The 25,908-nt window shown below is 35.4% G+C and overlaps 1 protein-coding gene across 1 annotated transcript in view; it reads left to right on the top strand.

The window, feature by feature from the left end:
- The window catches only part of LRP1B (LDL receptor related protein 1B), a 1,473,103-nt gene that overhangs the window by 493,512 nt on the left and 953,683 nt on the right, over positions 1-25,908 (top strand). The window contains exons 4-5 of the mRNA XM_065880137.1: positions 10,942-11,061; positions 15,637-15,765. Of these exons, the coding sequence (XP_065736209.1) occupies positions 10,942-11,061; positions 15,637-15,765 (249 nt within the window). The remainder of the gene's footprint in view (positions 1-10,941; positions 11,062-15,636; positions 15,766-25,908) is intronic.

Below are 25,908 nucleotides of genomic sequence, written 5' to 3'. Positions count from 1 at the left end.
GTCTAGTGTTTTATTTGTGGGAAGATTTTTAGTTTTAAATTCAGTTTCTTTAGTAGATATAGGAATTATCCATTTCTTCTTGAGTGAGCTTTGGCAGTTTGTGTTTTTCAAGGAACTTGTCTATTTCATCTATGTTGTCAAATTTATTTATTTATTTTTAAAAACTCATTTATTTATTTATTTATTTGGCTGTGTTGGGTCTTCATCGCTTCATGGGCTTTCTCTAGTTGTGGGGAGTGGGTGCTACTCTTTGTTGTGGTGCACGGACTTCTCATTGTGGTGACTTCTCTTGTTGTAGAGCAGGGGCTCTAGGTATGTGGGCTTCAGTATTTGAAGCACGAGGGCTCAGTAGTTGTGGCTCACGGACTCTAGAGCACAGCTTCAGTAGTTGTGGCACACTGGCTTAACTGCTCTATGACATGTGGGATCTTCCCGGACCAGGGCTCAAACCCATGTCCCCTGCATTGACAGGCGGATTCTTAACCACTGCACCACCAAGAAAGTCTCTATGTTGTCAAATTTAAAGGCAAAGATTTGTTTGAAGTTTTCTCTATCTTTTTAAAACTGTGAGATCTGTACTAGTGATATACTCTCTTTCCTTGCTGATACTTGTAATTTGTGTCTTTTTGTGACTTTAAGAAGGTCCTGGGATATAAGATCAATATATAAAAAATCAATCGTATTTCTAAATGCTAAAGATGTACAATTGGAAATGTAAATAATACCACTTATAATAAACCAAAACTATAAAACACTTAGGTATTAATTGAATAACATGCAAGATCTATATGCTGGAAACTCATGGGGAAAAATAAGCCTCCTAGAGCCCCAAGTAAATGTACATATATTACATTGTATTTGTGGATCGGGAGACCATAGTATTAAGATGTCAATCTTCCCCAATCTATAAATTCAATATAAGTCCAAATAAAATCCTAGCGTAATTTCATAAAAACTGACAACTGATTCTAAAATTTATATGGAAATGTAAAGGACCTGGAATATCTAAAGCAGTACTGAAAAACAAAAATAAAGTATGAGGATTCATGCTACCAGATTTCAAGTTTACTATGTCAAAACAGTGTGATATTGGAGAGAGGTAAACATGTAAATTAATGAAACATAGGAGTACAGAAATACATCCACAAATAAATAGTGAAATAAGTATTTTTTTAAGTACAAAGATAATTTAATGAAGAAAAGTTAGTCTTCTCAACAAATGGTGCAGGCACAGTTCAACATTTAATGCAAAAAAACCCCATAAAAACCTTGATTCATATATTATACTATATATAAAAACTAACTCAAAATGGACCAAAAGGGCTTCCCTGGTGGCGCAGTGGTTGAGAGTCTGCCTGCCGATGCAGGGGACCCGGGTTCGTGCCCCGGTCTGGGAAGATCCCACATGCCCGGAGCGGCTGGGCCCGTGAGCCATGGCCGCTGAGTCTGCGTGTCCGGAGCCTGTGCTCCGCAACGGGAGAGGCCACAACAGTGAGAGGCCTGCATACCGCAAAAAAAAAAAAAAAAAATGGACCAAAAATCTAAAACTATAAAATTTCTAGAAGAAAACAAAGGAGAGATTGACTTAGGTAGGAATTTGACACTTAAAGCATGATTCAAAAAGAAAATATTGAGAAATTGGACTTATCAAAATTAAGGAATTTTTTCTTTGCGAATTTATTATTTGAAAAACACTAATAAAATGAAAAAAGAAGCTACAGACCAGGAGGATATACTTATAAGTCAAATATCTCATAATGGACTTGTATCTAAAATATATATATATATGTATATATATACACGCACACACACATATATAAAATAAAAAATGGGCAAAAGATTGAACAAACACTTTACCAAAGATATATGATTGGCAAATAACATGAAAAGACGTTTAATATCATTAGTCATTAGGAAATGCAAATTAAAACCACAATTAGGTACTATTGCATACCTGTTAAGAGTGGTTAAAGAAATTAAAATAAAAACCTGATAATAAGTTCTGGGCAGAAGGCCAAGTAGCTGGAAGATTTATATATTTATAGTGGGAATGAAAAGCAGTACAGCCCCTTTGAAAAGTATTTTGATAGTTTCTTATAAAGTGAAACATCTTTTTACTATATAAGCCAGCAATCCCAAATTTACCAAATGAAGTGATAACCTATATTTACACAAAAATTGTATGTGAATGTTATAGCAACTTTACTCTTAATAAACCAAAACTAGAAACAACTCAAATGTCCATCATGTGTGAAATGGATAAACAAACTAAGGTACATTCATACAATGGAATACTATTCAGCAATGCAGAAGAGAGAACTGATAAAATAACATGGATGAATCTCAAATATGTTATGTTCAGTAAAGATGCTACAGACTGGATGATTCCATTTGTATGACATGCTGGAAAAGGCAAAACTATTGAGACAGAAAACAGATCAGTGATGGCCAAAATCTGGCAGTGGGGAAATGAGCTGATTGCAGAAGGGCATAGAAAAATATTTTAGGATGATGGTCCTGTTCTATATTTTAATAACGGTATTGGTTACAAAACTGTATGCATTTGTCAAAACTTACAGATCTGTACACTAAAAAGAATCAGTTTTACTGAGTGTAAATTATACCATAACAAAAATGGAACAAAAAATTAAGAAAAAATAATTGCCTTAATGTTATATCTTTCTATATGGGAACACACTGAAAATTTGAGGCTAGGACTGTGGTTTTACACTAAACAAAGAATTCTGAAGAAATCCACCGTAGCAGTCATAATGAATGATATGACACAAATTATCACCATTCTAAATATGTCAGGCAGACGTCCTGCTGACAAGAGGGACTTTCTGGTATGATAAGTAGCTGCATCAGCTTATCAATTTCCAAGTACAAAGAGTGAGTGAAATATGTTATTTTTATAAATGTACTACATGGAGAGATGTTTTTCTTATTACCGTGATTATCATTGTTGGTTAAAAGACATTTTTGTATAACCTAAATTCAAGAAGAAACTTGATTACTAAAATTGAGAGTGAAATTTGATCCTATTTTGTAAAATAATGCCTCACATAACTTATATCTGGAAAAGTGCCTATACTTTTTGTATCTCCAAAGAGTTGATAAAAGTTCTAATTTTCTCTCAGGGGGGAACATATAACCTAGAAGCACATGAATATGGCACAGCTGTGTTCTTACTATCCCACCAGGTCCAATACATGATCAATGTGAATTGTTCGATTTTTAGGTCATGAAGGCAGCCAGCATAATGTTATTGATGATCTGATGGCTACACATACAGTATTGGAAGCAGTGGTTCTCTGGCTTAGAGATATTTACGTAAACAAAACGAATGAGGGAAGAAACCTCCTAAAAGTAATAACTTGCAATTGCTGGAATCTGGTTACCAGCTTCTAACCATTCTTTATTGATCTGCTTTTACTCTGAGGCAGGTTAGCAAATTTATTTGTATGTGTTTCCAAAACCATAAACCTGCATACATTTGTGGAAATGTGTTAAAAAGCAGAACAATCTCTAAAGACTATGCAGACTAGCATAAGTATTCGGTGAAAATTACATGCCTGGATTGTTGATTGGTCTATGCTTATGTAGCAAATTAGATGTGGATATACATTGTTTCAGTGAGTACTATTCATATTTTATAGAAACCCAATTAGCCAGTATAGAAAAATCTTTGTTTCCTATGGTTAGTGTTTCTCTGTTAGTTGGGGACTTTTCATTCAGGTAATGATTTCAGGAGAATTTACCAAAAAAAGTATCTTCTCCAGAAGATGTCAAAAGATACAGAAGTGATTTAGGTGCAAAACTAGAACTATTTTATGTAACACCCAAAAATAAAACAGCAAAAGAGAAAAATATTTCTATTGTACAATGAAACATAGTTCCAAATCACTTGAAGAATATGGAAATTATGACAAGAATGTATTCTGTTGTACTGAATGGATGATTATGCTTAAATGGTAAAATGATAATAAAGATAATAATTAAAAGAGTTACTATGAGGCAGGCAGTATTTTAAGAACTTTGCATGACTTAGCTCATTTAAGCCTCACAATACCCTATGAGGTAGTTTCTATTATTTTTCCCATTTTAGAGATAAGCTCTCTATACCTGGTTATTCTTAAGTCATTTGCCCATTACCATGGTATTATGTAACAACCCTGGTACCTCAGGGGTTTAATGCAACAAAAATCCAAATTTTCACTCACATCACAATCCAATTGGGTCATCAGTAGATGCTTCCTGTATGTGCTATTTTAGGCTCCCTCCATTTTGGGTCTCCGCCATCCCAGGGTTCTCCCAGTTGTCTGCTGGATTCCCTGCATCCAAAGGGCGGACAAGTCAAGAGACAATAGAGGATTGTCAGAATCCTTTAGGGGCCAGGTTAGGAAGTGGCACAAACTAGTTTTACATATATTTCATCATCTAGAAGCCACATTCACATAGCCTGAAATTAGCTAAACCAAGGTTGGAACTTCGGTACTCTGGCTCCAGAGTCCAAAGCTGTGTATACGGCATCACACTCAGAAAAAAGAAAAAGAGTGGTAAAAAAGATATGAGATTTAGTATGAATTAATTTTCTATCCTTTTAGAATTCCTCTTACTATTTGTTAGTAATAAAAATTCAGAAATCTAGTTCTTGAATCTATTTCTAAGTTAAAGATCAACTTAGAAGATTAGATACCTCAAAGCTACCTACTACTTGTAAACTGTTAACTTGTGTTTTATACAGAAAATATACTCAAACTTTGATAATATTCTCCTATACAACTTTGAAAAGAACACAAAAATATTTCTTAAAATCACAGAATATAGTGGGTCTGTGTGGGGGAGTCTTCATCAATTGCATTAGATTTAATTTCTGAAATACTAGCTCCTCTTCTTTAATTAAAAAGATACTTTTCTTTTATGATAATGCTGAAGAATACAGATAAGATACCATGTTTCCATATTTGCATTCTGATTTGCATATTTCATCCCCTTCGATACTAGTGATCTTCCTACTTCAGTGTAAGATTCAAACCATTGATAATGTTGCATGAGCCAATGACTATGCTTCATTTAAAGCAGTTTATGAAGATTGATGAGTCAAGCACAAAATTTCTGTTCTGCTCAAATAATCTTTCTGACAAAATTAATCTGATGCACTTTTAATTATGTACATAATCATTATAGTGTTGCACGTAATTAAGCATAAATGGTACGCGGTTCAAATACATAACATTACAGTAATTAGTATTGCTTTCATAGAGCCACGCCAAATTTTAAATTTTAGCTTTTATTTTATTTTATTTTTTTTGCGGTACAAGGGCCTCTCGCTGTTGTGGCCTCTCCCATTGCAGAGCACAGGCTCCGGATGCGCAGGCTCAGCGGCCATGGCTCACGGGCCCAGCCGCTCCGCGGCATGTGGGATCTTCCCGGACCGGGGCACGAACCCACGTCCCCTGCATTGGCAGGCGGACTCTCAACCACTGCGCCACCAGGGAAGCCCTAAATTTTAGCTTTTCATGTTGGTAGCTCCTCATAGTTCTTTATGATCTGTTAGAAGAATACATATTTACCGTTTCATCTGATATCATATACTGTTTAATTGTCTCCATATCACCTCTCTATACATACACAAATTCTCATGCAGGATAAATTCAGTAAACCAAAAGCTAAGTTGCCCTTGTCTCTTTTGCTATTTTCAACCACCAGACTCCCACCTAATATGCAAAATCATGTGTGAGGTCTGATCTTTCATAACCATTTTTATCCATTTTCTCTTATTTCTCCTCTTGTCTCGCCATCACTACCATGATGTTGGTAACCTTTTAGCATGCCTTGTACTCTTCATACTCCAGGAGTTTCAAGATTGGAGAGAGCAGAAAGATGGAACCAGTAATCTATGGATTTTCTACTTCAGACTGAGACAGGGCAAAGAAAGAGTTGAGCTGTAGGGATTACGTGGAAAACAATGAATTTAAAGCAGTGAATTAATATGCCTGTCCTAAGGTACAGACTAATAAATTAGGTAATACCCCTACCTTCATGCTCTGTATCCTATAAGATATTGGTCTTTTCTATGAGAAACTGTTCCTCTTTCTGTCCGAACCCCTTCCTACATTTATCTCTGTCCCCTCTGCACCGCTGAAACCGTTTTTAAAGGTCTTAATTGATCCTATTAGGAAACCCAGTGCAGTCTTTAGGCTTCATCCAAGTATATTTCTCAGTTTTTAATATTTATTGCCCTGCTTACTTCCACGGACTGTTATTCTTCCTTAGGTTTTGTGAAGCTTTCTATGTTCCTCGTCTATATATTTAGTTATTTCTCAGTTTTCTTTTTTTTTTAAACATCTTTATTGGAGTATAATTGCTCTGAAATGGTGTGTTAGTTTCCGCTTTATAACAAAGTAATCAGCCATACATATACATATATCCCCATATCTCCTTCCTCTTGCATCTCCCTCCCACCCTTCTGGGTGGTCACAAAGCACTGAGCGGATCTCCCTGTGCTATCTGGCTGCTTCCCACTAGCTATCGATTTTATATTTGGTGTGTATATATGTCCATGCCACTCTCTCACTTCGTCCGAGCTTCCCCTTCCCCTTCCCTGTGTCCTCAGGTCCATTCTCTACATCTGTGTCTTTATTCTTGTCCTGCCCCTAGGTTCTTCAGAACCTTCTTCTTTTTTTAGATTCCATATATATGTGTTAGCATACAGTATTTGTTTTTCTCTTTCTGACTTACTTCACCCTGTATGACAGACTCTAGGTCCATCCACCTCACTACAAATAACTCAATTTCGTTTCTTTTTATGGCTGAGTAATATTCCATTGTATATATGTGCCACATCTTCTTTAGCCATTCATCTGTCAGTGGATACTTAGGTTGCTTCCATGTCCTGGCTATTGTAAATAGAGCTGCAGTGAACATTGTGGTACATGACTCTTTTTGTCCGTTTTCTTTATTAACACCTTTTCTTCTGCTTGCCTTTCACATATAAAAGTTCTCTAGGTTTGATTTATATCATAAATATTCTTTTTTAAAGGATGATTATTTTCTCTTTGGACTTCAAGGACCAATTATGTGTTTTTGACTTCCAAATCTCCACCTCTAGTCCAGACTTTTCTTCTTAGGTAGACTCAAATTCTCAACTCCCTCCTAGCCATTTTCTTGTCAACATTTTAAACTAAACCGTCAAAAGCAAGCTCAGTATTTCCCTCTAAACCTCCAGTCCTTCTGTTATTCTTAATTCATTTTATTGGTACTGTTAACTCAGTGTTACTATGCTTTCACCAAGTTTCTGGCCATCCACTCATCTAAATATTCATAGTCCTAACCTTTTTGATAGCTTTCCTTTCTTTACTGTCTTTTACTCATTTTTCTCCTTGTTATTAGGCACTTTCAAACAATACACGTCAGAGTATATCACTTCTGTCCTCCTTAACTAGCAATGATTCCCATTATTGAAACAGAAAATTCTACTTAATCTAAGAATTAATCTACTTCTGTCCGGCCCCAAATAATAATTCCAGTCCCATTTCCTACCACATCAAACACTTATGTTTTAGCCACACAGGGTTATTTACCATTGTCTTTACCTCTTACATGCTGTCATTTTTTAAAAATTTATTTTCTCATATTGTCTACTTTATCTGGAATGCATGCTCATAAATTCTGTCTACTGAGCTCATCTTTTAAATTTTAGTTTAAATTTAACTTCTTTAACAACCTTTTTTCCAGATACCTACCTCTATTTCCAGTCTCTAGATGAATTCTTCTCTTTCCAGCTAATGTCACATGTATTTTTATTTAGTATATGTGTTGTTCTGCTATGAATTATAGCTGTTGTTTACATTGTTGCACTTCTCATCTAACCCCACTTGCTTCCACACTCATGTTGTAATTCATTAATTTGTCTAAAGCAATTTTGCATCTGTGGAAGCCCAGCAGAGTCCTTAGCATTGACTAGGTGCTCAATCAGTGTTGAACTAAAAGAAGCATATAGAGTAAAGGCAATTTTGGACTGATTCCACCATAATCAAACAAGATTTGACAACTCAATTACCTAACTTAAAGATGTAAATGAACTATCTTTAGGACCTAGTTTAATTTAATGGACTAGAAATGACACCTGAGAGTATTAATTGTCATCCTAGAATTAAGCTATTTTACTGATTTATTAGTTCATTCATCCTATAAAAATTATAAAAAACACTTCTTGTATCTACAGCACACTACTAAGCTTAGAATGACAAAACAAATAAAAAAAATACACCACGGTTTCAACCGCCACCAGATTGTACAGTGGGAAGTAGAGGCATTTTTGAAAACACAGGCTTTGTTTGTAGTCAGCCTGACCTTGATTTGAAGTTTTGAATACCATCTTCATCGTATATTTACCATATAATCTTAAATTAGTTATCAACCATAAATTTCCTTATCTGAAAACTATAAATTACAATGATATCTACATTTTTGACTGGTATGGGGTTTCAAAGAAATTGCACATTTCAAAAACTTCATATATATGCATGTATCTACATATATATATATATATATATATATATATATATTAGGTTTATAATTTATAGCTGTAGATACTGGTGGGGGAAACCAAAATGTAAATAACTACCATATGAAACAAAACTGTTATAACTTCTAAAGATCCATTTATTCTATATTTTTATTAATAATGTATTTTTACAGACCAAATGACTGGTCTTCGCACATTATATAAATGTTAATATTTATAACAGCATATAATTGGCATTGACCCCAATTCCAAACCTACAAATCAGATGTGTTGATTTGTATAGTGGCTTAATTTATATCAAGGAAGCAGAAATTGTTCCAGGTATCTCAAAGAGAAATAAATTTTAATATAAAGTGTCAGTTGTAATAGAACAGTGGAAATTAGAAGTCGAAGAGGGCACACCTAGCTTTCAGCTTATGGAACTGCAGTTATGTTCCAGTTAGAGGGGAAGCTATGATAACTGATGAGTTTACTAGTAGTGTATTGATAGGCAAGAGAAAAAGACCAGGTTTTTATCCTGGAGCACTTCAGCCTTAAGAGGTTGACAAGAAAATGTGGAACTGTACAAAGGAGGCTGTGAAATAGGAGGAAAACCAGAAGTTCTGAGCCCTGGAAGCAAAGTGATGAAGGTACATCAGGGAAAACTAGTTAACAGTGTCAAGTGCTGCTGATAGGTCAAGTAAGATGAGGACTGAGAAAAGGCCATCACACTTATCAGCCTCAGGGTCATTGGAAACCTGTATCTGAGCAGTTTCTGGAGCAATGGAGATAAAACCTTTATGGAGTGGGCTTAAGATAGAAACAGAGAGGAAGAAAGAGACAGTGAGTATGGATTATTTTGTAAGTTTTGTTATAAAGAGGAACAAAGATACTGGGCAATGGTGACTCCTACAGGACGTGAGATCAAGGTTTTTTGTTTTTAATGTGGGGAAAAGTAGTACAAGGGTCAGAAAACATTCTGTAAAGGGCTATAATAGATATTTTAGGTTTGGGGGGCCAACTAGTCAGCTAAGGCAACTAGTCGGGTTGTGTTTGTAGTGTAAAAACAGCCATAGGCAATATGTAAACAAATGGCTATTGACTGTGTTCCCATGAAACTCAATTGACAAAAAAGGATGGAGGCTTTAGTTTGATCTAACATAAATTTTTAAAGATGATTATGAGAGGAAGTAGAGAAAAACTGAAGTGATATCCTTGAATAGGTGAAAGGGGATGGGATTTGTGCACAGGAGTTGGGGCTGGAGCTTTAATTATGAGTTAAACCAAGTTTGAAAAGCAAGAAAAACAAGAATAGGCAGAGGTGGGTAAAATGTGAAGCATAAATCTGTGGAAAATTTCTTTCAATAGCTTCAATTTTCTCAGGGAAGTAGGAAGCAAGATCATCATATGTGGGTGACCATTATGAAGGAGATTTAAAGTTTTAAGAAGAGAAGATACATAAAATATTGATAGTTTCATGAAAGAGTTTAAAAGCAATTGGGCTAAGAAAATACTAGAGAGAATTAATTTTTTAGTAAAACATCAAATTTTCAGTTTGGAGTATTCTAGCTGTCCTTTTCCACACTGGACTTTCATATATCTTTATTAAAAGTTAAAATATTTCTGAAGCACCAGCTAAATTTGTGGCAAATATCAATTTATTTTGAATCATTTAACCTTGATCTTTAAAACCCTTATTTTTCTCCCCAGGGGAAAAAAGGAAATTGTCACGACCCATTAATATCCCTATTTTCAGACACCACAATCAGTCATACATTCTCTCCGTAATTTTTCTTGTTTAGCAAATCTTATTCCTGTTAGAAATTATTTGTGAAATGAATATGCCTCTGTCACTTCATCTGTATTTCATGCATTTATCATACTGAATCCTAATTTGCTCTAAGGTTTTGCTAACTTTGGCTTCACTGTTTTTGTTCTAAAAGGGTTTAGATTTATGAAATATATTATGTCCAGTAGTTGTCTAATATTTTGCCACCTGCTTCAAAGGTTATACATGGATTAGTAAGTCAAAACAAGCCCTCAAAATACAGAATATCAATGGATGTGTCAGATAAGAAAGGCATAAATGGTGAAATCAACCACTGAGTTGACATTTTTCCTCTTGAAATAATTTACCAGAATTTGAAAGGATTTGTGCCTTTGAATGTACGTAATAAGGGAAAAAGTGAAAGACTGAACAGATTGATCTGAAATTTTTATTAACAATACTTCAAACAGATGCAAGCCAACATATTTTAGAGGGAATAGATATTGTTTTGTTCTGTCAACCAATCATAGAAACTTTCTAGGAAACCAATCAAAGCTGTATTATTATGGTTATGCACTGAGTAAATATTAACGTTTAAATTTAAGTAGTATGTGTGTGTGCACAGTTATATAGACATAATATCTTTGCTTTTCCTCTACAGAACTGTTGCCCAGTTGCCAGCAGTTGAATTGTCAGTATAAATGTGCCGTGGTCAGAAATAGTACAACGTGTTACTGTGAGGATGGATTTGAAATAAAAGAAGATGGAAGAAGCTGTAAAGGTAATTATGACATGTAATTCTACTCAATTTTATTTTAACAGAGGCTTAATTAACAGAAATTTAATAAAATATCCTCAAGCACCTACCATGTGTTCCACACAGTGTTTATGTCCACTTTATTTTTGGTCTCTTGAGAGTTAAAAGTTGGCTCTCCCCCAAAAACCACATATAGAAACATTAGATAAGCATTTATACAAATCAATTTTCTTTCCTTTTTTGATTGAAGTGTAGTTGATTAATAATGCTGTGCCAATCTCTGCTGTACAGCAAAGTGACTCAGTTATACACACACAGACATTGATTTATATATTCTTTTCCATGATGGTTTATCCCAGGAGATTGGATATAGTTCCCTGTGCTGTACAGTAGGACCTTATCCATTCTAAATGTAATAGCTTGCATCTACCAACCCCAAACTCCCAGTCCATCCCTCTCCCTCCTTTCCCCCCAGCTTGGCAACCACAAGTCTGTTCTCTGTGTCTGAGTCTGTTCCTGTTTTGTAGATAGGTTCATTTGTGCCATATTTTAGATTCCACATATAAGTGATATTATATGGTTACAAATCAATTTTCAATTCATATTGCAGTAATGACAGACATGGGACATGTCAGCAATGGGATGTGTTTTGGTCAGTCACTCAAACTTTGGATTTAATTATTTTAACCTCCTAAATAGTTTATGTCTGTTATATAGCTGCAGTGTAGTAGACATTTGTTATCTACTAAGTTCATAATAGTCATGTAATGTTCTTTACAACTTTTGCATTGGTAATTCTGGTGATTGATATTTGACCAATGCAATAATGATGAATATAAAATATTTATTTTTTAATGTCCTAATTTTCGTTTTTGTGAACGTTCTACACCAAATGTTTACTTTCCAAAATGACTCTACTCTGCCATACTGAACTATTTTAGGTTATTTCTTCATTATGTTGAATCCAAATATATATACATATACATAATATTATATGTTTGTGTATATATATATGATATATCCACAATATAAACAATACATTATTTTATATGGTATTTAGAATCTATATATAGAAAACATTGAATATAGAATCTGTGTATAAAATTGAGGAATATCTGTGTTACCAGCACCACTAATAAACAGAATATTTTCCAAAGAAATTGGTACTTTGCTGATTACTTTAACCCTTTGCTTTAATATTATAACTTTTACCTTAAAAATAGAATCTTAAAGTTGAAAAAAATCCTCAGAGAATATTTTTTTAAATCCTCATGACAAAAGTGAGAAAAGTGAGACCCTGAAAAATTAAGTGACTTAGTTAAGTCTGTACATCTTTTTAGTAAAAGACTTGGGACTAAAACACAGATCTCCAGAGCCCACTTATTCTTATCCTAGAGAGGCTCATTGGTTTATAATGTACATCGGGCTTAAATTTTCAGTTTGTGGTGTTTTCATTTTCTGCATAATACAAATATTATAAAAATATGTATTATTAAATGTTTTTCAGACCCAAAGGCTACATAATCTGACTATAGGGGGACCAAACTGGTATATTTTATTTGACTGACATTATTCTTAAACCAACATTTTAAAATCAGAAGGTTGCACACAGAAGTTCAGACTTTATGAAAAAACTCAGATTTGTCAACAGTAGACCCCTTACAATCACAGAGTCTGCCAGATATAAGTAGTACCTCTGGACATGCACGCAATTTCAAGTTCAAAACAACACCTGCCATTCACACAAGGTAGGCCAATATACTTACCTGTATCCTTTTCACTCTTTTGCTATACCTCACTCCTATAGGTGTCAGGATTTTCAGCTCCTTTTACATGAATCTCTTTCTCCTGAATCTCTCTTTTAAATCTGTAAAAATCATCATAATCACTTTCTTCTGTTGAATATTAGTAAGCAAATACACAGCAATTTTTAATGGAAGTTCACCAATAGAAGAGGAGATTTTTTTACTTTCTCTGCACTCCTGGATGGCCAGGTCTGAGCATCATTTACGCTTTCCTGAAGGAATTTCCAGGATATTCTCTGTCCTTAAAGGAAGAAAGAAGATAGCGCTACAAGTGATGACATGCCTGTTTCTTTGCAGCCAATTTTGTGGAGTTACATCAATGTCAGAACAGTGCATTCTGACTGAGGAGAAAGAACAAAAGAAATCATTATTCATATTGCTCTCCTGTGTAGCATAATCACATATCAGAAAAACTAAAATAGGAACCAATAATAGTAAAGATGAAAAAAATCGGTGAAAATATTATGGATACGAATCATCATTTCTGCCACTAGGGGCTGGACTTTATCAAATTCAAGATTTAATTTCACATTATCACTGTGGCCTTCACTCCAAATACTATTCTTCCTATCCCCAAAGCTACTTACTTCAAACAAACTGTCTATAAATGCAGGCTATTACACGAAGCTAAAAAATATCGGAGAGAAATGCAAATAAATGTCATACAAATGCATAGTTTCCCAATTTAAATGATTCCTTGGCTACTTAGCCATCTTTTGCTTTTCCTTAGTCAACTCCTTTCTTAGCTTGGGGGGTCAGAGGATGGGGTTGAGAGTTCCCACCCTCTAAGTCACCTGTTTGATCTTTTTGGAGACCAGTCCCATTCTGAGAATATCTAGTAGCCCCACCCTGAGTCACCTCATTAGCATAGACTCTAGTGTATTTCACAGGGCTCGTTAGAAATAACAAAAGATACTCCTATAGCTCAGAAAATTACAAGGTAACTGAACTCTGTGTCAGAAACAGAGGATAAAGACCAAATATATATTCTTATTATACCCAAGCAGTTTAATCCTCTTAACATCCTTCAAAGGAGGCTCATGGACTCCTCTCTCTTGCCGGCCTTTTTCATATTGGTATCCTAAGGTATTTTTCTATAGCTAAGCTTTCCCGACTTTCCCTTTCTCTCTGTGGGATCTAACCCTCTCCTATTTTTTTAATCTATTATCCATATGCTATTGACTCTCAAATACTCCAAGACCGATCTCACCTTATATTATTGGTTCCATATTTCCAACTACTTATTAAATGTTTACTGAAGGATGCTCTACAGATACCTCAAATTTAACACATCCAAATCAAACTCATTTTTTCCTCCCATGATACCTCAACTGTAATCTACACTTCTCATAAAATTAGACCATCATTCACTTCTATCATATCCAGTCAAACTTCACGTTATCTATTCTATTTCTTAAACATTTGAGTCCATTCCCTCTTCTCCATTCCCACTGCTACTGTCATTGTTCAAAATATTATGCCTTCAAAATACAATTTCTTGTGTGAAATTAGCACACAGCTAATTTTCCAGGTTCTCTTCTCTATATTCACCAATCCATTTTTCGTGACTTTGTTTAGTTTTAAAATACAAAGTTGATCATAAAGCTCATCTAATTAATGCTTTCCAGTGCCTATGTATAATGTACAGCACTTTAGTTTAGCATACAAATAACTTCATTATCCCATCCCCAAACGATTTTCCCAACATCATCTCTTACCATTTCCTCTTATACACCCTTACTCCACCTGACTCCTTATACTTCTTTGAAATCCCTGCTGTGTCATCCCAATGGCTTTTCACATGCTGTTTTGTTTAACTGGAACACCTCTTTCCATCTGATCCCTTTTTATTTAGTCTGAGGAAATCTAAATCATCCTTTAAACTCAGCTCAATATGCAGCCTTCACATTTTCCCTTCAATTCCAAGCAGGTTCATTTACTTCTCTGTGTTTCTATTATAACTAGAGTATGACTCTATTATAAGGAAATGCATAGAAATGAAATTCTCTATCACTAGACTTGTTTCACCTAGAGGTTGAAATCATGTTTCATAAATTTTGGTTTCTTCAGGAATTCGTATAGTGCTTGGTACACAGGACAGACTGAATACACATTTGTCTAAATTATTAGCTGGCAGAGCTTTTTTTTTTTTTTTAATTTGCCCGGTTGGTTAAGAATCATTAAATACCTGCTGCTTACAGAGACTTGAACGAGGTGCTGGAGGAAAAAAGTATTGTGAGTGGAAGTAGGGAAAAAATAGGAGGAGGGCCATAGGTATTAAAATAAAAATTAATTAAGATAAAATTTCTGCTTGCAACAGTACTTGATAGTTTCCTCCTTTTGATTTAGTGAGGGTGGTTTACATTACTTAGCTCAGAACTTCTATTTAATCTGTTCATTGAAAATCATGTTGCCAGTCTAATTCTTTGTCAAGATCCTGAAAAAGCCAGTGTCGTAAACACTAGAACTCTTCAGCAAATATACATTGGAGTGCATTTTATACCTTTGCACAAATATCCAAGGACTTTTAGCCTACGCATCAAAAATGCAAATAAATTATCTTTTAAAGTAAAAGATTTGGTGTTAAGCTTGATCTTGTATCTCCGTAACTATTAAAACGACACTGAACTTTATGTTCAGTTAGTGTGGTTTTGAAAAGATGTATTGGAGTTGGCTCTTTCTCGCTTTTTTTTTAATAGCCTCCTTCCAAAGTTTGGAAAAAATGTTTTCTTCAGGGAGAAAAAAATTGCCCAACAATAAATCTGCTTAGAAATGATGTTAATTTACCTTTTAGATCAAGATGAATGTGCTGTTTATGGTACATGCAGCCAGACCTGCATAAATACGTACGGATCCTATGCTTGTAGTTGTGTGGAGGGCTACATAATGCAGCCAGACAACAGATCCTGCAAAGCCAAAACTGGTAAGTTATCTAATTTTTTTTTTTTTTTTTTTTTTAGCGGTACGCGGGCCTCTCACTGTTGTGGCCTCTCGCGTTGTGGAGCACAGGCTCCGGACGCGCAGGCTCAGCGGCCATGGCTCACGGGCCCAGCCGCTCCGCGGCATGTGGGATCTTTCCGGACTGGGGCACGAACCCGTGTCCCCTGCATCGGCAGGCGGACTCTCAACCACTGCGCCACCAGGGAAGCCCAAGTTATCTAATTTTTGGTCCTCCCAGAATTTATTTCCTATTTGCAGTTCTTTATATAGTAGAGCAATATGGACTTTGAAGAAATAGATTTTTTTCTTCATTTTAAGGAAATGATCCATCCTTAGAAAGCCAGAGAAGTTCTTTTAGTTGTCACTGATCACTACAAAACTCCTTCCATTACAGGAAGTTTCTAATGAACAAAAACCTGTTCAAAAGGAATGGATTAATTGATTTGAATTACCCACCTCTCTCCTGGACTGTATAATAGATTCCTCACTGGTTTCTGTGAGCCTCTGCTTTCCCTCTAAAATTCATATTTCACATAATAGTTAATCTGCTAGAATATAAACCAAACCATGTCGTTATTTTGCTTAAAATCTCCCAATAGTTTTCCCTCAGGTTGAGAATAAAACCCAAACTTCTCACAGGGCCTCTAAGGGCTAATGGACTAGTACCATTTACCTTTCCATCTCATCTCCTACTACTTCTCCTTTTATCACACCCCAGCCATACTGGTTTCCTTTTCCTTCAGCCACTTTGCTCTTGAGGTCTTTTCACTTGCTGTTTGATCTGCCTGCAATGCTTTTCCCTATGATAGTCACATTCTTATTCAAGTCTTGGCTAGAATGGCAACATTCAGAATGACCTTCTCTGACCATTCTATTTAAGGGTGTGTACTCTCTCCATCACAATCTTATTTCCCAACTATACTTATTATTCATACCTATTCTATCACTACATGACTTTTTAGTTTTCTTTATAGCACTGCCATTTGAAATGAACATATTTATGTATCTGTGTATCATCAGATTTACCCAGCATAATATAATCATTATGAAAGTACAGAACTTGTCAGTTTTGTTTGCTGTTATATACTCAGTTCTGACCATTGCCTGGAACATATAGGTACTCGGTGAATATTTGTGGAAGGAAGGGAGAGATTGAGGGAAGGAAGGAGGGAGGGAGGGAGGAATGAAGGAAGGAAGGAAGGAAAAAGAAGGAATTAATTTTTCTTTCTAATTAAGATTACTACAATGAGTGTTCTCCTCTTAAGTATTTGAATTTCGTGTTTCAAAACTGCCTTCCCTTTACCTCTTATCTGCAAATAAAGCCTACTGTTTCTACATAGTGTGCCGTCTTGGTACACCCTCAGTAAATATTGTTGATTGGCTAATGAAATAGCCTTGAGGTGCTGGTAATGATAGGATAACACTAATTTTTTGTTGTTTGTGTGTGTGTGTGCGAACTGAATTAGCTTGGGAATAATATAGGAAGATATTATACATGGTATTCCATCTGGCATCTTCTCACTTCCTCCCAATCTGGTTTCATTTCCTGCATTTTCAAATTATGAAGTTTTGATAAATTAGTGAATGTCCCCTACTCCCTTTTATTAGCAATTGGAAAATTAGGCATGGGATGGGATTCTCTTTCCTGAAACCAAATTGAGCAAAGCATTGGATTTGCTCTGCAAGCTGCTGCTGTTTCCCTTTACCTCATAACCTCATGTTATAATTTCAACTATTTCTCCGAGATAGTATGTTTAATTATTTACAAAACGTACTTGTATAGAAAATTACCAAGAAAGGAACTCTTTTACTTCTTAGTTTATTTTTTTTTCAATTGCTGACTTGGTTTATGAAGCCCTATTTATTTTTCAGGGGCAATCCTCTAGAAAAATTAGGTCAAGTTATCTGTTCCTCTTTTTTTCCACCACTGAGAGTTCTGATTTAATATATCAACGGATTAAAGACGTGGAAGGCTTTTTCTTTGCAGTTTCTTCTATTGATCCACACAATATTGCTGTGAATACACAGGGAGAGTGTAATGTAATAAACCCTATACAGAGAGGCACTTCCTCTCTTTCTACACAGAAGAGTTTCTGACGAAAAGAGAATGTAGTCAAAGAGGGATGGTACATGATATAGTGCTGCATCTTTGAATGTAGTCAGAGGGATGGTACATGATTTGATGATTCTAGCATTGATAATGGAATACATGTAAATGCCTTCACCTCTAGTGGTTGGCTTGATGACTATTGGCATACATAGTTAGAACAATACACAGTTTTCATGGGAACGTTCCTGTGGTTTGTAGTTTTAGGAAAATCAGTAATATAGTAAATGAGTACACGTCTGTAACATATACTGACTAGTTCTAAAGGTCACATGGATATTTGAACAATGCATTTGTATAATTCAAAAAAAAACCGATCAGTTTTGCTTTAGTTTTCTCATGTTTGTAACAAATGTACAGGAGGATTTTTTGCTTCCATTAGATTAAATGTATTAAAATTCCATTTAATACATTAGCTTTAAATTTTTCTGTGGCAATTTTATTTACTGTGGTATTGCTGTGACTGAAGGGTGCTAGAAAAAAGTTATAAAGTAAACCCCATTTGTCTTCAGGCTTTGACTTTCCTCTTTTCCATTACCTGCTGCTTAGATTAGCACCTATTTTTTTCTTCCTTTAAAATTTTACCCTACTGGATTCTGGAACCTGACTTTCCCTCCAAGTAAAGCCAGAGTTCAAGGGATTCCAGAAGCTGGGATTGTGTGAAATTAGGGAAGGGTTAGAATGGGCTGACCCCAAACAGTAGATGTTTGTAAAAGATCCCTAGACTTTAGACAGAAAATGCAACATAAATATATCAGACCCAGAGGATACAGTGGACAGCTAGAACTGCACACAAGAGGAAAGTTCTACAAAGATCTTACTAGATAATAGATGGGAAAATAAAAGTTCCTAGGAAGGGTAGCCTTTTATGTGAAGGCAGAGGGTGGCAAAGTCAGTTGGCTGGGAAGCTGCTTCTAAGGTGATGAACTAGTTCAGCACAAAATAATATCATGGGGCTTCCCTGGTGGCGCAGTGGTTGAGAGTCCACCTGCCGATGCTGGGGACGTGGGTTCGTGCCCTGGTCCGGGAAGATCCCACATGCCGCGGAGCGGCTGGGCCCGTGAGCCATGGCCGCTGAGCCTGCGCGTCCGGAGGCTGTGCTCCGCAATGGGAGAGGCCACAGAAGTGAGAGGCCTGCATACCACAAAAAATAATAATAATAATATCATAGTTGCTCCCCAACTAGTCACCCCAAAGCTTGCCTGTGGGATCTTATTTTCAATGTGACAATTGATAGTAAATAGGAAAATGAATTTAAGTTAATTGATTAGTCTTCTTTTGTAGTATAATGACCAAATCCAAGTAAAATTTATAAGCCCTAAGAGTACCTTTAAGAAATACCTCTAGTAGGGGGAGGGGATTTTAGGCCCTGTGGCAGTTGGGAGAAGAGATTAATGTTAGGCAGGAGGCCTTTTCGTTCTTGATAATTCATGTAGTACAGACAAATTCTTTTCTTTTCTACACTGAGTAAGATTTTCCCCTGACTACTGAAATATAGAATCAAGTGTTTCAAAATTGGGAAAATTTCAAAGGTAATCTAGTCCTATCCGTGTGACATCAAAATAGGTGATTTCCAAATGGAAGAAAATCTACAGAACTCTCAGTATATGTAAAAAAAAATAATAACTTCATGCATACTTGGTATTACTGGGTAGTAGGAAGCATGCTAGAATGTGAATGTCATGATGGATTGTTCATAACTTTGGAATGGGACACACGTTAAAAACTAGTCATTTTTCAATTAAATGTTAGGACTTGTCATTTGAAAAAAGATGTTTTAAAGTAACTGTCAAGCATCTATAGGTATCCAGTAAAGCATCCTGTATATTTTTACATTTTTCAAAATTAGAGTTCTAATAATGACATCAAATCTGAAAATGAAAAGGTTTTTTTTTTTTTTTTTTAATTTAGCTTACTTTCTTTTAACTGATTTAGACTGATTTTGTTATAGAAGTATGTGTTAAATGTGGGCACCCAGGGTTGACAGTGGGCTCATGCAGAACCTGTGAGAGTAAAAATAATAGCTAAGGGTGTTTAATTTATGAACTGTTGGCAATTTTGAATGAACTGATAAATTCAGGCTCCTTGGACTATACTTTTCAGTGTCCTAACCACTTGCTTAAGGCAGGCATGTACCCCAGCATTCAGTTCTATGGAACCTATAAGCCTCTATTGATTTCATCAAAGTAGTAGCAAAATAAAGAGCACTAAATAATTCTATGCTCATCATTGTTGAGTCACCACATTAAATGGTACCATATGAGAGAGAGTACACCTTTTTGCCGCAGAGCAACCAGAGTAATGAGAGAAGAGAGTCCATTAAATAACTTTGAGATTCTATTACAGCTTATGCTTTGCTGTTCACTGATTTGGGCGAGGGTAAGGGGAGACTTTTTAGGCGATGGAACTCTTAGCTGTAAGAAATACAAATTATAATCCCTGTGTAATCCATAGAAGCACACCTCCAAACAGTGTTAGAGAGTGTTTTCATAATACTTTCTTTGCTGCAATTTAAAGAAAGAAGGAAGGAAAGAAAAAGAGAAAGATAGAGAAATAAAACAAAATATAACTTCCTATGGCTCCTACTTCTAATCTCTATTATCATCTACTAATAAATAGTTTAAAATGTCCTTTTGGAAGGTTGGAGGAATCATCCATGGTTTTCTGTCAAGGCTGGCTCTGCTCATAGGGAGAATAGAATAGACTGGTACTTGTATAAAAAGGGACAAGCCTGGGAATTAAAAAAAAAAAAAAAAGGGAAGAGCCCCTGCTCAGAGTATCATACTAATTAGCCACTTGTGATGCTTGGAATTCAGTTATTAAAGTATAATTGCCTTGTTTTTCTTTTTAAAAGAAACACTCCATGTTAAAATTTAAGTGTTCGTAGGAAGAGTAACATATTAAGTCTTAGTGACGTTGATAACTTAAGAAACTATGGATCAGATCTGTTTCAGTCTACCATCTGGCTAAGAATGGCTTCCCACAGAATGATATGTGATCATGTCTTGACAACGTGAAGATTCACTATTTAGAGTTTTTACTCTTTTTAGATAGTCCAAAGGTCTAGTTCCTGCACAGTTTGTCATTTCATTGAGGCATAACTGTGAATGACACTTGATGATATGATGGTGTATGAGAAGCTCTGAGCTAGGAGCAAGCCTAGTAGACCAGCACCAGAATAGAAATCCAGATTTGTCATTTTTTACTCAGTCACATATGCCTGGAGGAAATGATGTACACTATGGTAAGTGGTAAGTGACAGAGAAGTAGCTCAGTGCCTGGAACAGAGTATGTGCTGGGTAAATGCTTGTTGGATGCTGCAAGCAATTTCCTAAACATTCAGGAAGCAGAATAAGGGTATTGGGATATTGAGGATCAAAAAAAGGAAAGTCAAAAGGCTGCAAGAGATTCGAAGGGTAATGGTTGTTTTTTGGGGTTTTTTTGTTTGTTTTGTTTTTGCCAGTTTCATCATGTTATTTAGGGTTCAAGCTGCCTTTGCTGTAGTAGAGGCATCAAAATTGGCTGGGGAGCTCTGCATAATCTCCATAAATGTGCTCCCTCAACCAGTCCCTCCTCAGACAGACATGCAGTCCGCGTGCGTGTTTGCTGTGCAAATATAGCTGGAGAATAAGCGACACCACCTGCAATCAGGCAGTATATCCTAAGCCTCTGTTCTGTACAAATACTAGAGCTTCACAACTCCCTTTGATAACGTGGCCTGGCCATTGAAAGTATTTTTCTATTTTTTAGAGTACTCCTACCCTATATCTTCTCTGGCCCTTTGCTCAGTTGGAATTCACATTCCATGACAGGACAGGGCAAGGATTTCTAATGGAATTTCCATTACCCAAATTAAGCATCACACTTTGTTTTCTAACCACACAACTGTTAATGAGTTTGCCAGTATTGAGGTATAAAACTCCTCATGAATATTCTATGTCTGTTTTTGCTGGGTTTTAAAATTTTTCTTTTTAAGTTTTTGATTTTTTGTTTCCTGGAAGACATCAGTTTCACAGTCTAACACCTTTCTTGATATCTTAAATCTTTTTTCCAGCAACAAATTTGCAAGATTGATAACAGTCCTACCTGTCATGTGTTTTATGTGTCATGACACCTTTGATTTACCCATAGTCTAAAAAAATATTAGACACAAAAAATGCATGTCTTCCATTTTCTTTACCACTTAACATCTTAGCTGCAATCTAGCTGCAGATGTCTTTATTTAGATATTAAGAATTACATGGCGACATTTATGGGCTCTAGATTTGACAATCAGTAAACTTTGTTTTCACAAATGACACAATATATAAGTACAAATTTCTATCATTGTATTTTTTTATAGAATAGCTATTGATTGAACTAATATTTAAATCCTCCATATAAAATATGTAATAGATCATGTCATGTTCTACAGTTAACTTCCTTTCTTTGTCTTAAAATTGGACAAATATAATGAAAAACAAAAAGAAATGAGGCACATTTAAATTCATAGAAATTACAAATGGTTTAAGATTACGCATGGATGTATAATTTTTCTATTGTTTTGTTTGAGAAAAGTGAAAGTATAGTGCTGTTGAAATCCTCAGAAAACCTAAGCTTAAAACCTGACAGAAAAAAAAATTTTTTTTTTCTAATAAGGGAAATTTGTTTTTCAGAGAGTTTTCAAGGCATCCCCTGTATCAGTTGCAGTCGACAATGTAATAACAGCAGTTAGAGAATGTCTCTTGAGCACTCTTCCCCCAGAGTTCATATTTGCCCTTGACTTTGATGATAAATATTCTGCATATTCTCCCTAGTCAAGCTGCTTAACGTCATTTTAGTCCTGAGAAGAAAAAATCCATTGTATTGAATGCATTTTTAAATGTGTGTGAGCATTTCTTCTTCGCACTAGGCCTCACACAGCCTCCATCTTTGCTTTCCATGAAAAATAATACTTGCCAAGTTATTAGATGAATTATATCTTAACAGACTTTAGAGGTTTAGAACATACCATCAAATTACAAGGGATATATATCTAGTAAAGTAGCTAAAAGTTTGGTATATAATCACCATTGAGTATTTAGAACTAGTCTTTTTTTAATAGCAAAGTAGAAGATTGTGATCTTAAATATAGGTTATCTATTTACATCTGTTGGCAGCCCTGTCAGAAAACAGTGAAATAGATTAAATGACCTTTCCCTTTTCCACCTCTAGATAATGAATTTTCAGATGTCTGCCTCCTTCCTCCTTATTCTAAGATGATGGTCTTGTTTCTTATTCCCCTGAGAAAACAGAAGCCGTCAAAAGAGAACTCTCTCATCCTGAACTACATCTACCAATCCATTTGAATCTAGAGCTAATCACTTCATCCTTCTCTTATTGGAATTGAAGAACAAACTGACTTTGATCCTATCTAAGGCCAATCCCAGCCTCTGTGCATCAGTATCACCTTCTCTCACCTGTACAAGAGTTAGACTCAGACAATTGTCTTCTTTATTCCTTGAATCATCAAGATATTCTTTTCTCCTGGATCATTTCCATCAGTATACAAGGATGTAGTAAAGAGGCTGCAAAACAACCTCCTTTAAAACTGTATTTCTCTCCAGCTACCACTCCATTTTTTTTTCCCCGTTATAGAAAAACTCAGTGTGTTGTCTCTTTCTCTATTTTTCTCCTCCTCCTTCAGTGGGTCTTACCTTCTTATCACTTACTTAAACCTCTGTTGTCGAGGTTACCAGTGACCTCTAGTTGCTTAATTACTCAATTATCAGTCCTTAGCGCACAACTGATCTTGTCTCCTTGAATACTTTCCCTGTTAAAGAGTGTATTCTTGGAGTTCTCCTCTTACCTTACTGGGCATTTTTTTCCCCTCAATTTATTATTATTATTTATTATTATTATTTATTATTAATCCTCATTTTGTCAGTATTTTCAGCATGACTCAGTGTTCAGTCCTTTGGACATCTTCTCTTCTTTTATTGATTTCCTAAGTGCTCTCATCCTGTATCATGACTTTAAAAACACATCCTCTTCCATGGTTTTATTAAACATCTAGAGACTGAGACTTGCCAGTTTTTACCACCAGCCCTGAGCGCTTTGTTGAACACCAGATTCACTTGAATATTGAGATCCAACTTACCATCTCCATTTGGAAATTTAATGGAAATATCCTCTATGTGTCCCAAGCTCTTGATTCTCTCCCCTAATAATGTTTTCTCCAGTGATGGCCATCTTGGTTAATGTGACCCCATTCACCCAATTGTCCAAGCCAAAATACTGGAGTCTCCCCTGACTCCATTCTTTCTCTCAAACCCTTTGTATCAAACTTTTAAATATGTTCTGAATTGTACTACTTTCTCTAAAGAACAGCCTGCATCCACATTCCTACCAAAGCTTTACCTTTCTTCATAGAATTTAACACTGCCAAAAATTATTAAATAGTATTGGTTACCTGCTTATTGACTTTTTCCTCCACTAAAATGTAAGCTCTATAAAAACAAAAAATTTTATTAGTTTCATTCACTGCTGTATCTCTAGCATCTAGATGAATGCGTGGCGGAAGCTAGTCACGCTCAATAAATCTTTGTTAAATGTATAAATAAATATGCAAACACTGAGACAGTATTTTCTTTTTAGGAGACAAAAGTGGCTTTTTAAAGGACCCATGCTTTCAAACTGGAAATATTTTTAAAGCAATTTTTTAAATGTTTTTTATTGTGGTAAAAGTCACATAATATAAAACATAGTATTTTAACCATATTTAACTGTACAGTTCCGTGGCACTAAGTACATTCACATTGTTGTGCAACTCTCACCATCATCCATCCCCCCAATTTTTCACCTTTCTAAACTGAAACTCTGTCCCCATTAAGCACTAACTCCTCATTCCCCCTCCACACCCCTGCACCCCCCAGCCTGTGGCATCTACCGGTATACTTTCTGACTCTGTGAATTTGACTATTCTAGGTACCTAGTATAAGTGTAAAGCAACTTTTAAATGAGCCAATATCTATTACTTATTAAATTCAATCATTACCAATTTATAAATTAAAGGGACATGTCTGAATTGGGAAAAATGTGCTTCTATAGCTAAAGAATTTTCTGTTTGCCACAATGAGAAAGGTGATTAGGAGATTCAAAAGTAGCCATAGCCCACCTCTCAGTAAGTAATGCGAATTGCCCATCCCTAGACTATCTGCTAATTTTAATATTAATTCAGTAACCTAAAATTTGAATGAATCATACTCTGAGATTTACCAAAATAACCCTTCAATTTAATTAAATTTATACTTAATTAAATTCAGTATAATTAAATTTATTTCATTTTCCTGATTAAAAATCACAATGCATTATTTTTGTCATTTTACTTATTGAAATACACTATCATTCTTTATTTTTTTGAAATACACTATCATTCTTAAATTAAAAAATCAGTAAAATATCTTTTAAAAACATTGGCAAATCCATATTCAAACAGTCCTTCATGTGTCATTCATTTATTGACCACTTACCATGTGCCAAGTAAGACCTCTAGTTAGTAGGGGAAATGTAATACTTCCTTGATATAGTGGATCGACTCTTTAAGAAACAGGAAGATTGTGAGAGCTGCTGATTTGCAAAATGAGAACCTTTTAGTGTGTGTGTGTGTGTGTGTGTGTGTATGGCACGATGTTATTGGCTTAATTGTTGTTCAGAAAATGTTCCTTATTCCTGCGAAACAACATATTTCATTGCTTCTCAATCATCACATTTCACATTGAAATATCCTCTAAATGAATGTAGCGGTATTTCACTATTAACATCCAAATAACAAAAAGGTTACATTGTTTTAAAGTCTGTAATTCAGGTTGATCAGTAGTTTACCTGAGTGAGTTTTCACAATGCCCAAGACAAGATTACAAAAGGCAACACTGACCTAATATGCCAGCACTAAACCCATCATCTTCTCATAAAACCGACTCTGCTTTTTTTCCTGTTCCTCCCTATCACCCAAATCTCAAATTTCCACAGAATCTTTGACCCCATGCTCCTTATTATCTA

The sequence above is a fragment of the Phocoena phocoena genome, chromosome 7 (genome assembly GCF_963924675.1).
Source record: "Phocoena phocoena chromosome 7, mPhoPho1.1, whole genome shotgun sequence".
Classification (NCBI taxonomy): Eukaryota; Metazoa; Chordata; class Mammalia; order Artiodactyla; family Phocoenidae; genus Phocoena; species Phocoena phocoena.
The sequence above is the reverse complement of the archived record's forward strand: the minus strand, read 5'-3'. Positions and strand labels throughout refer to the sequence as shown.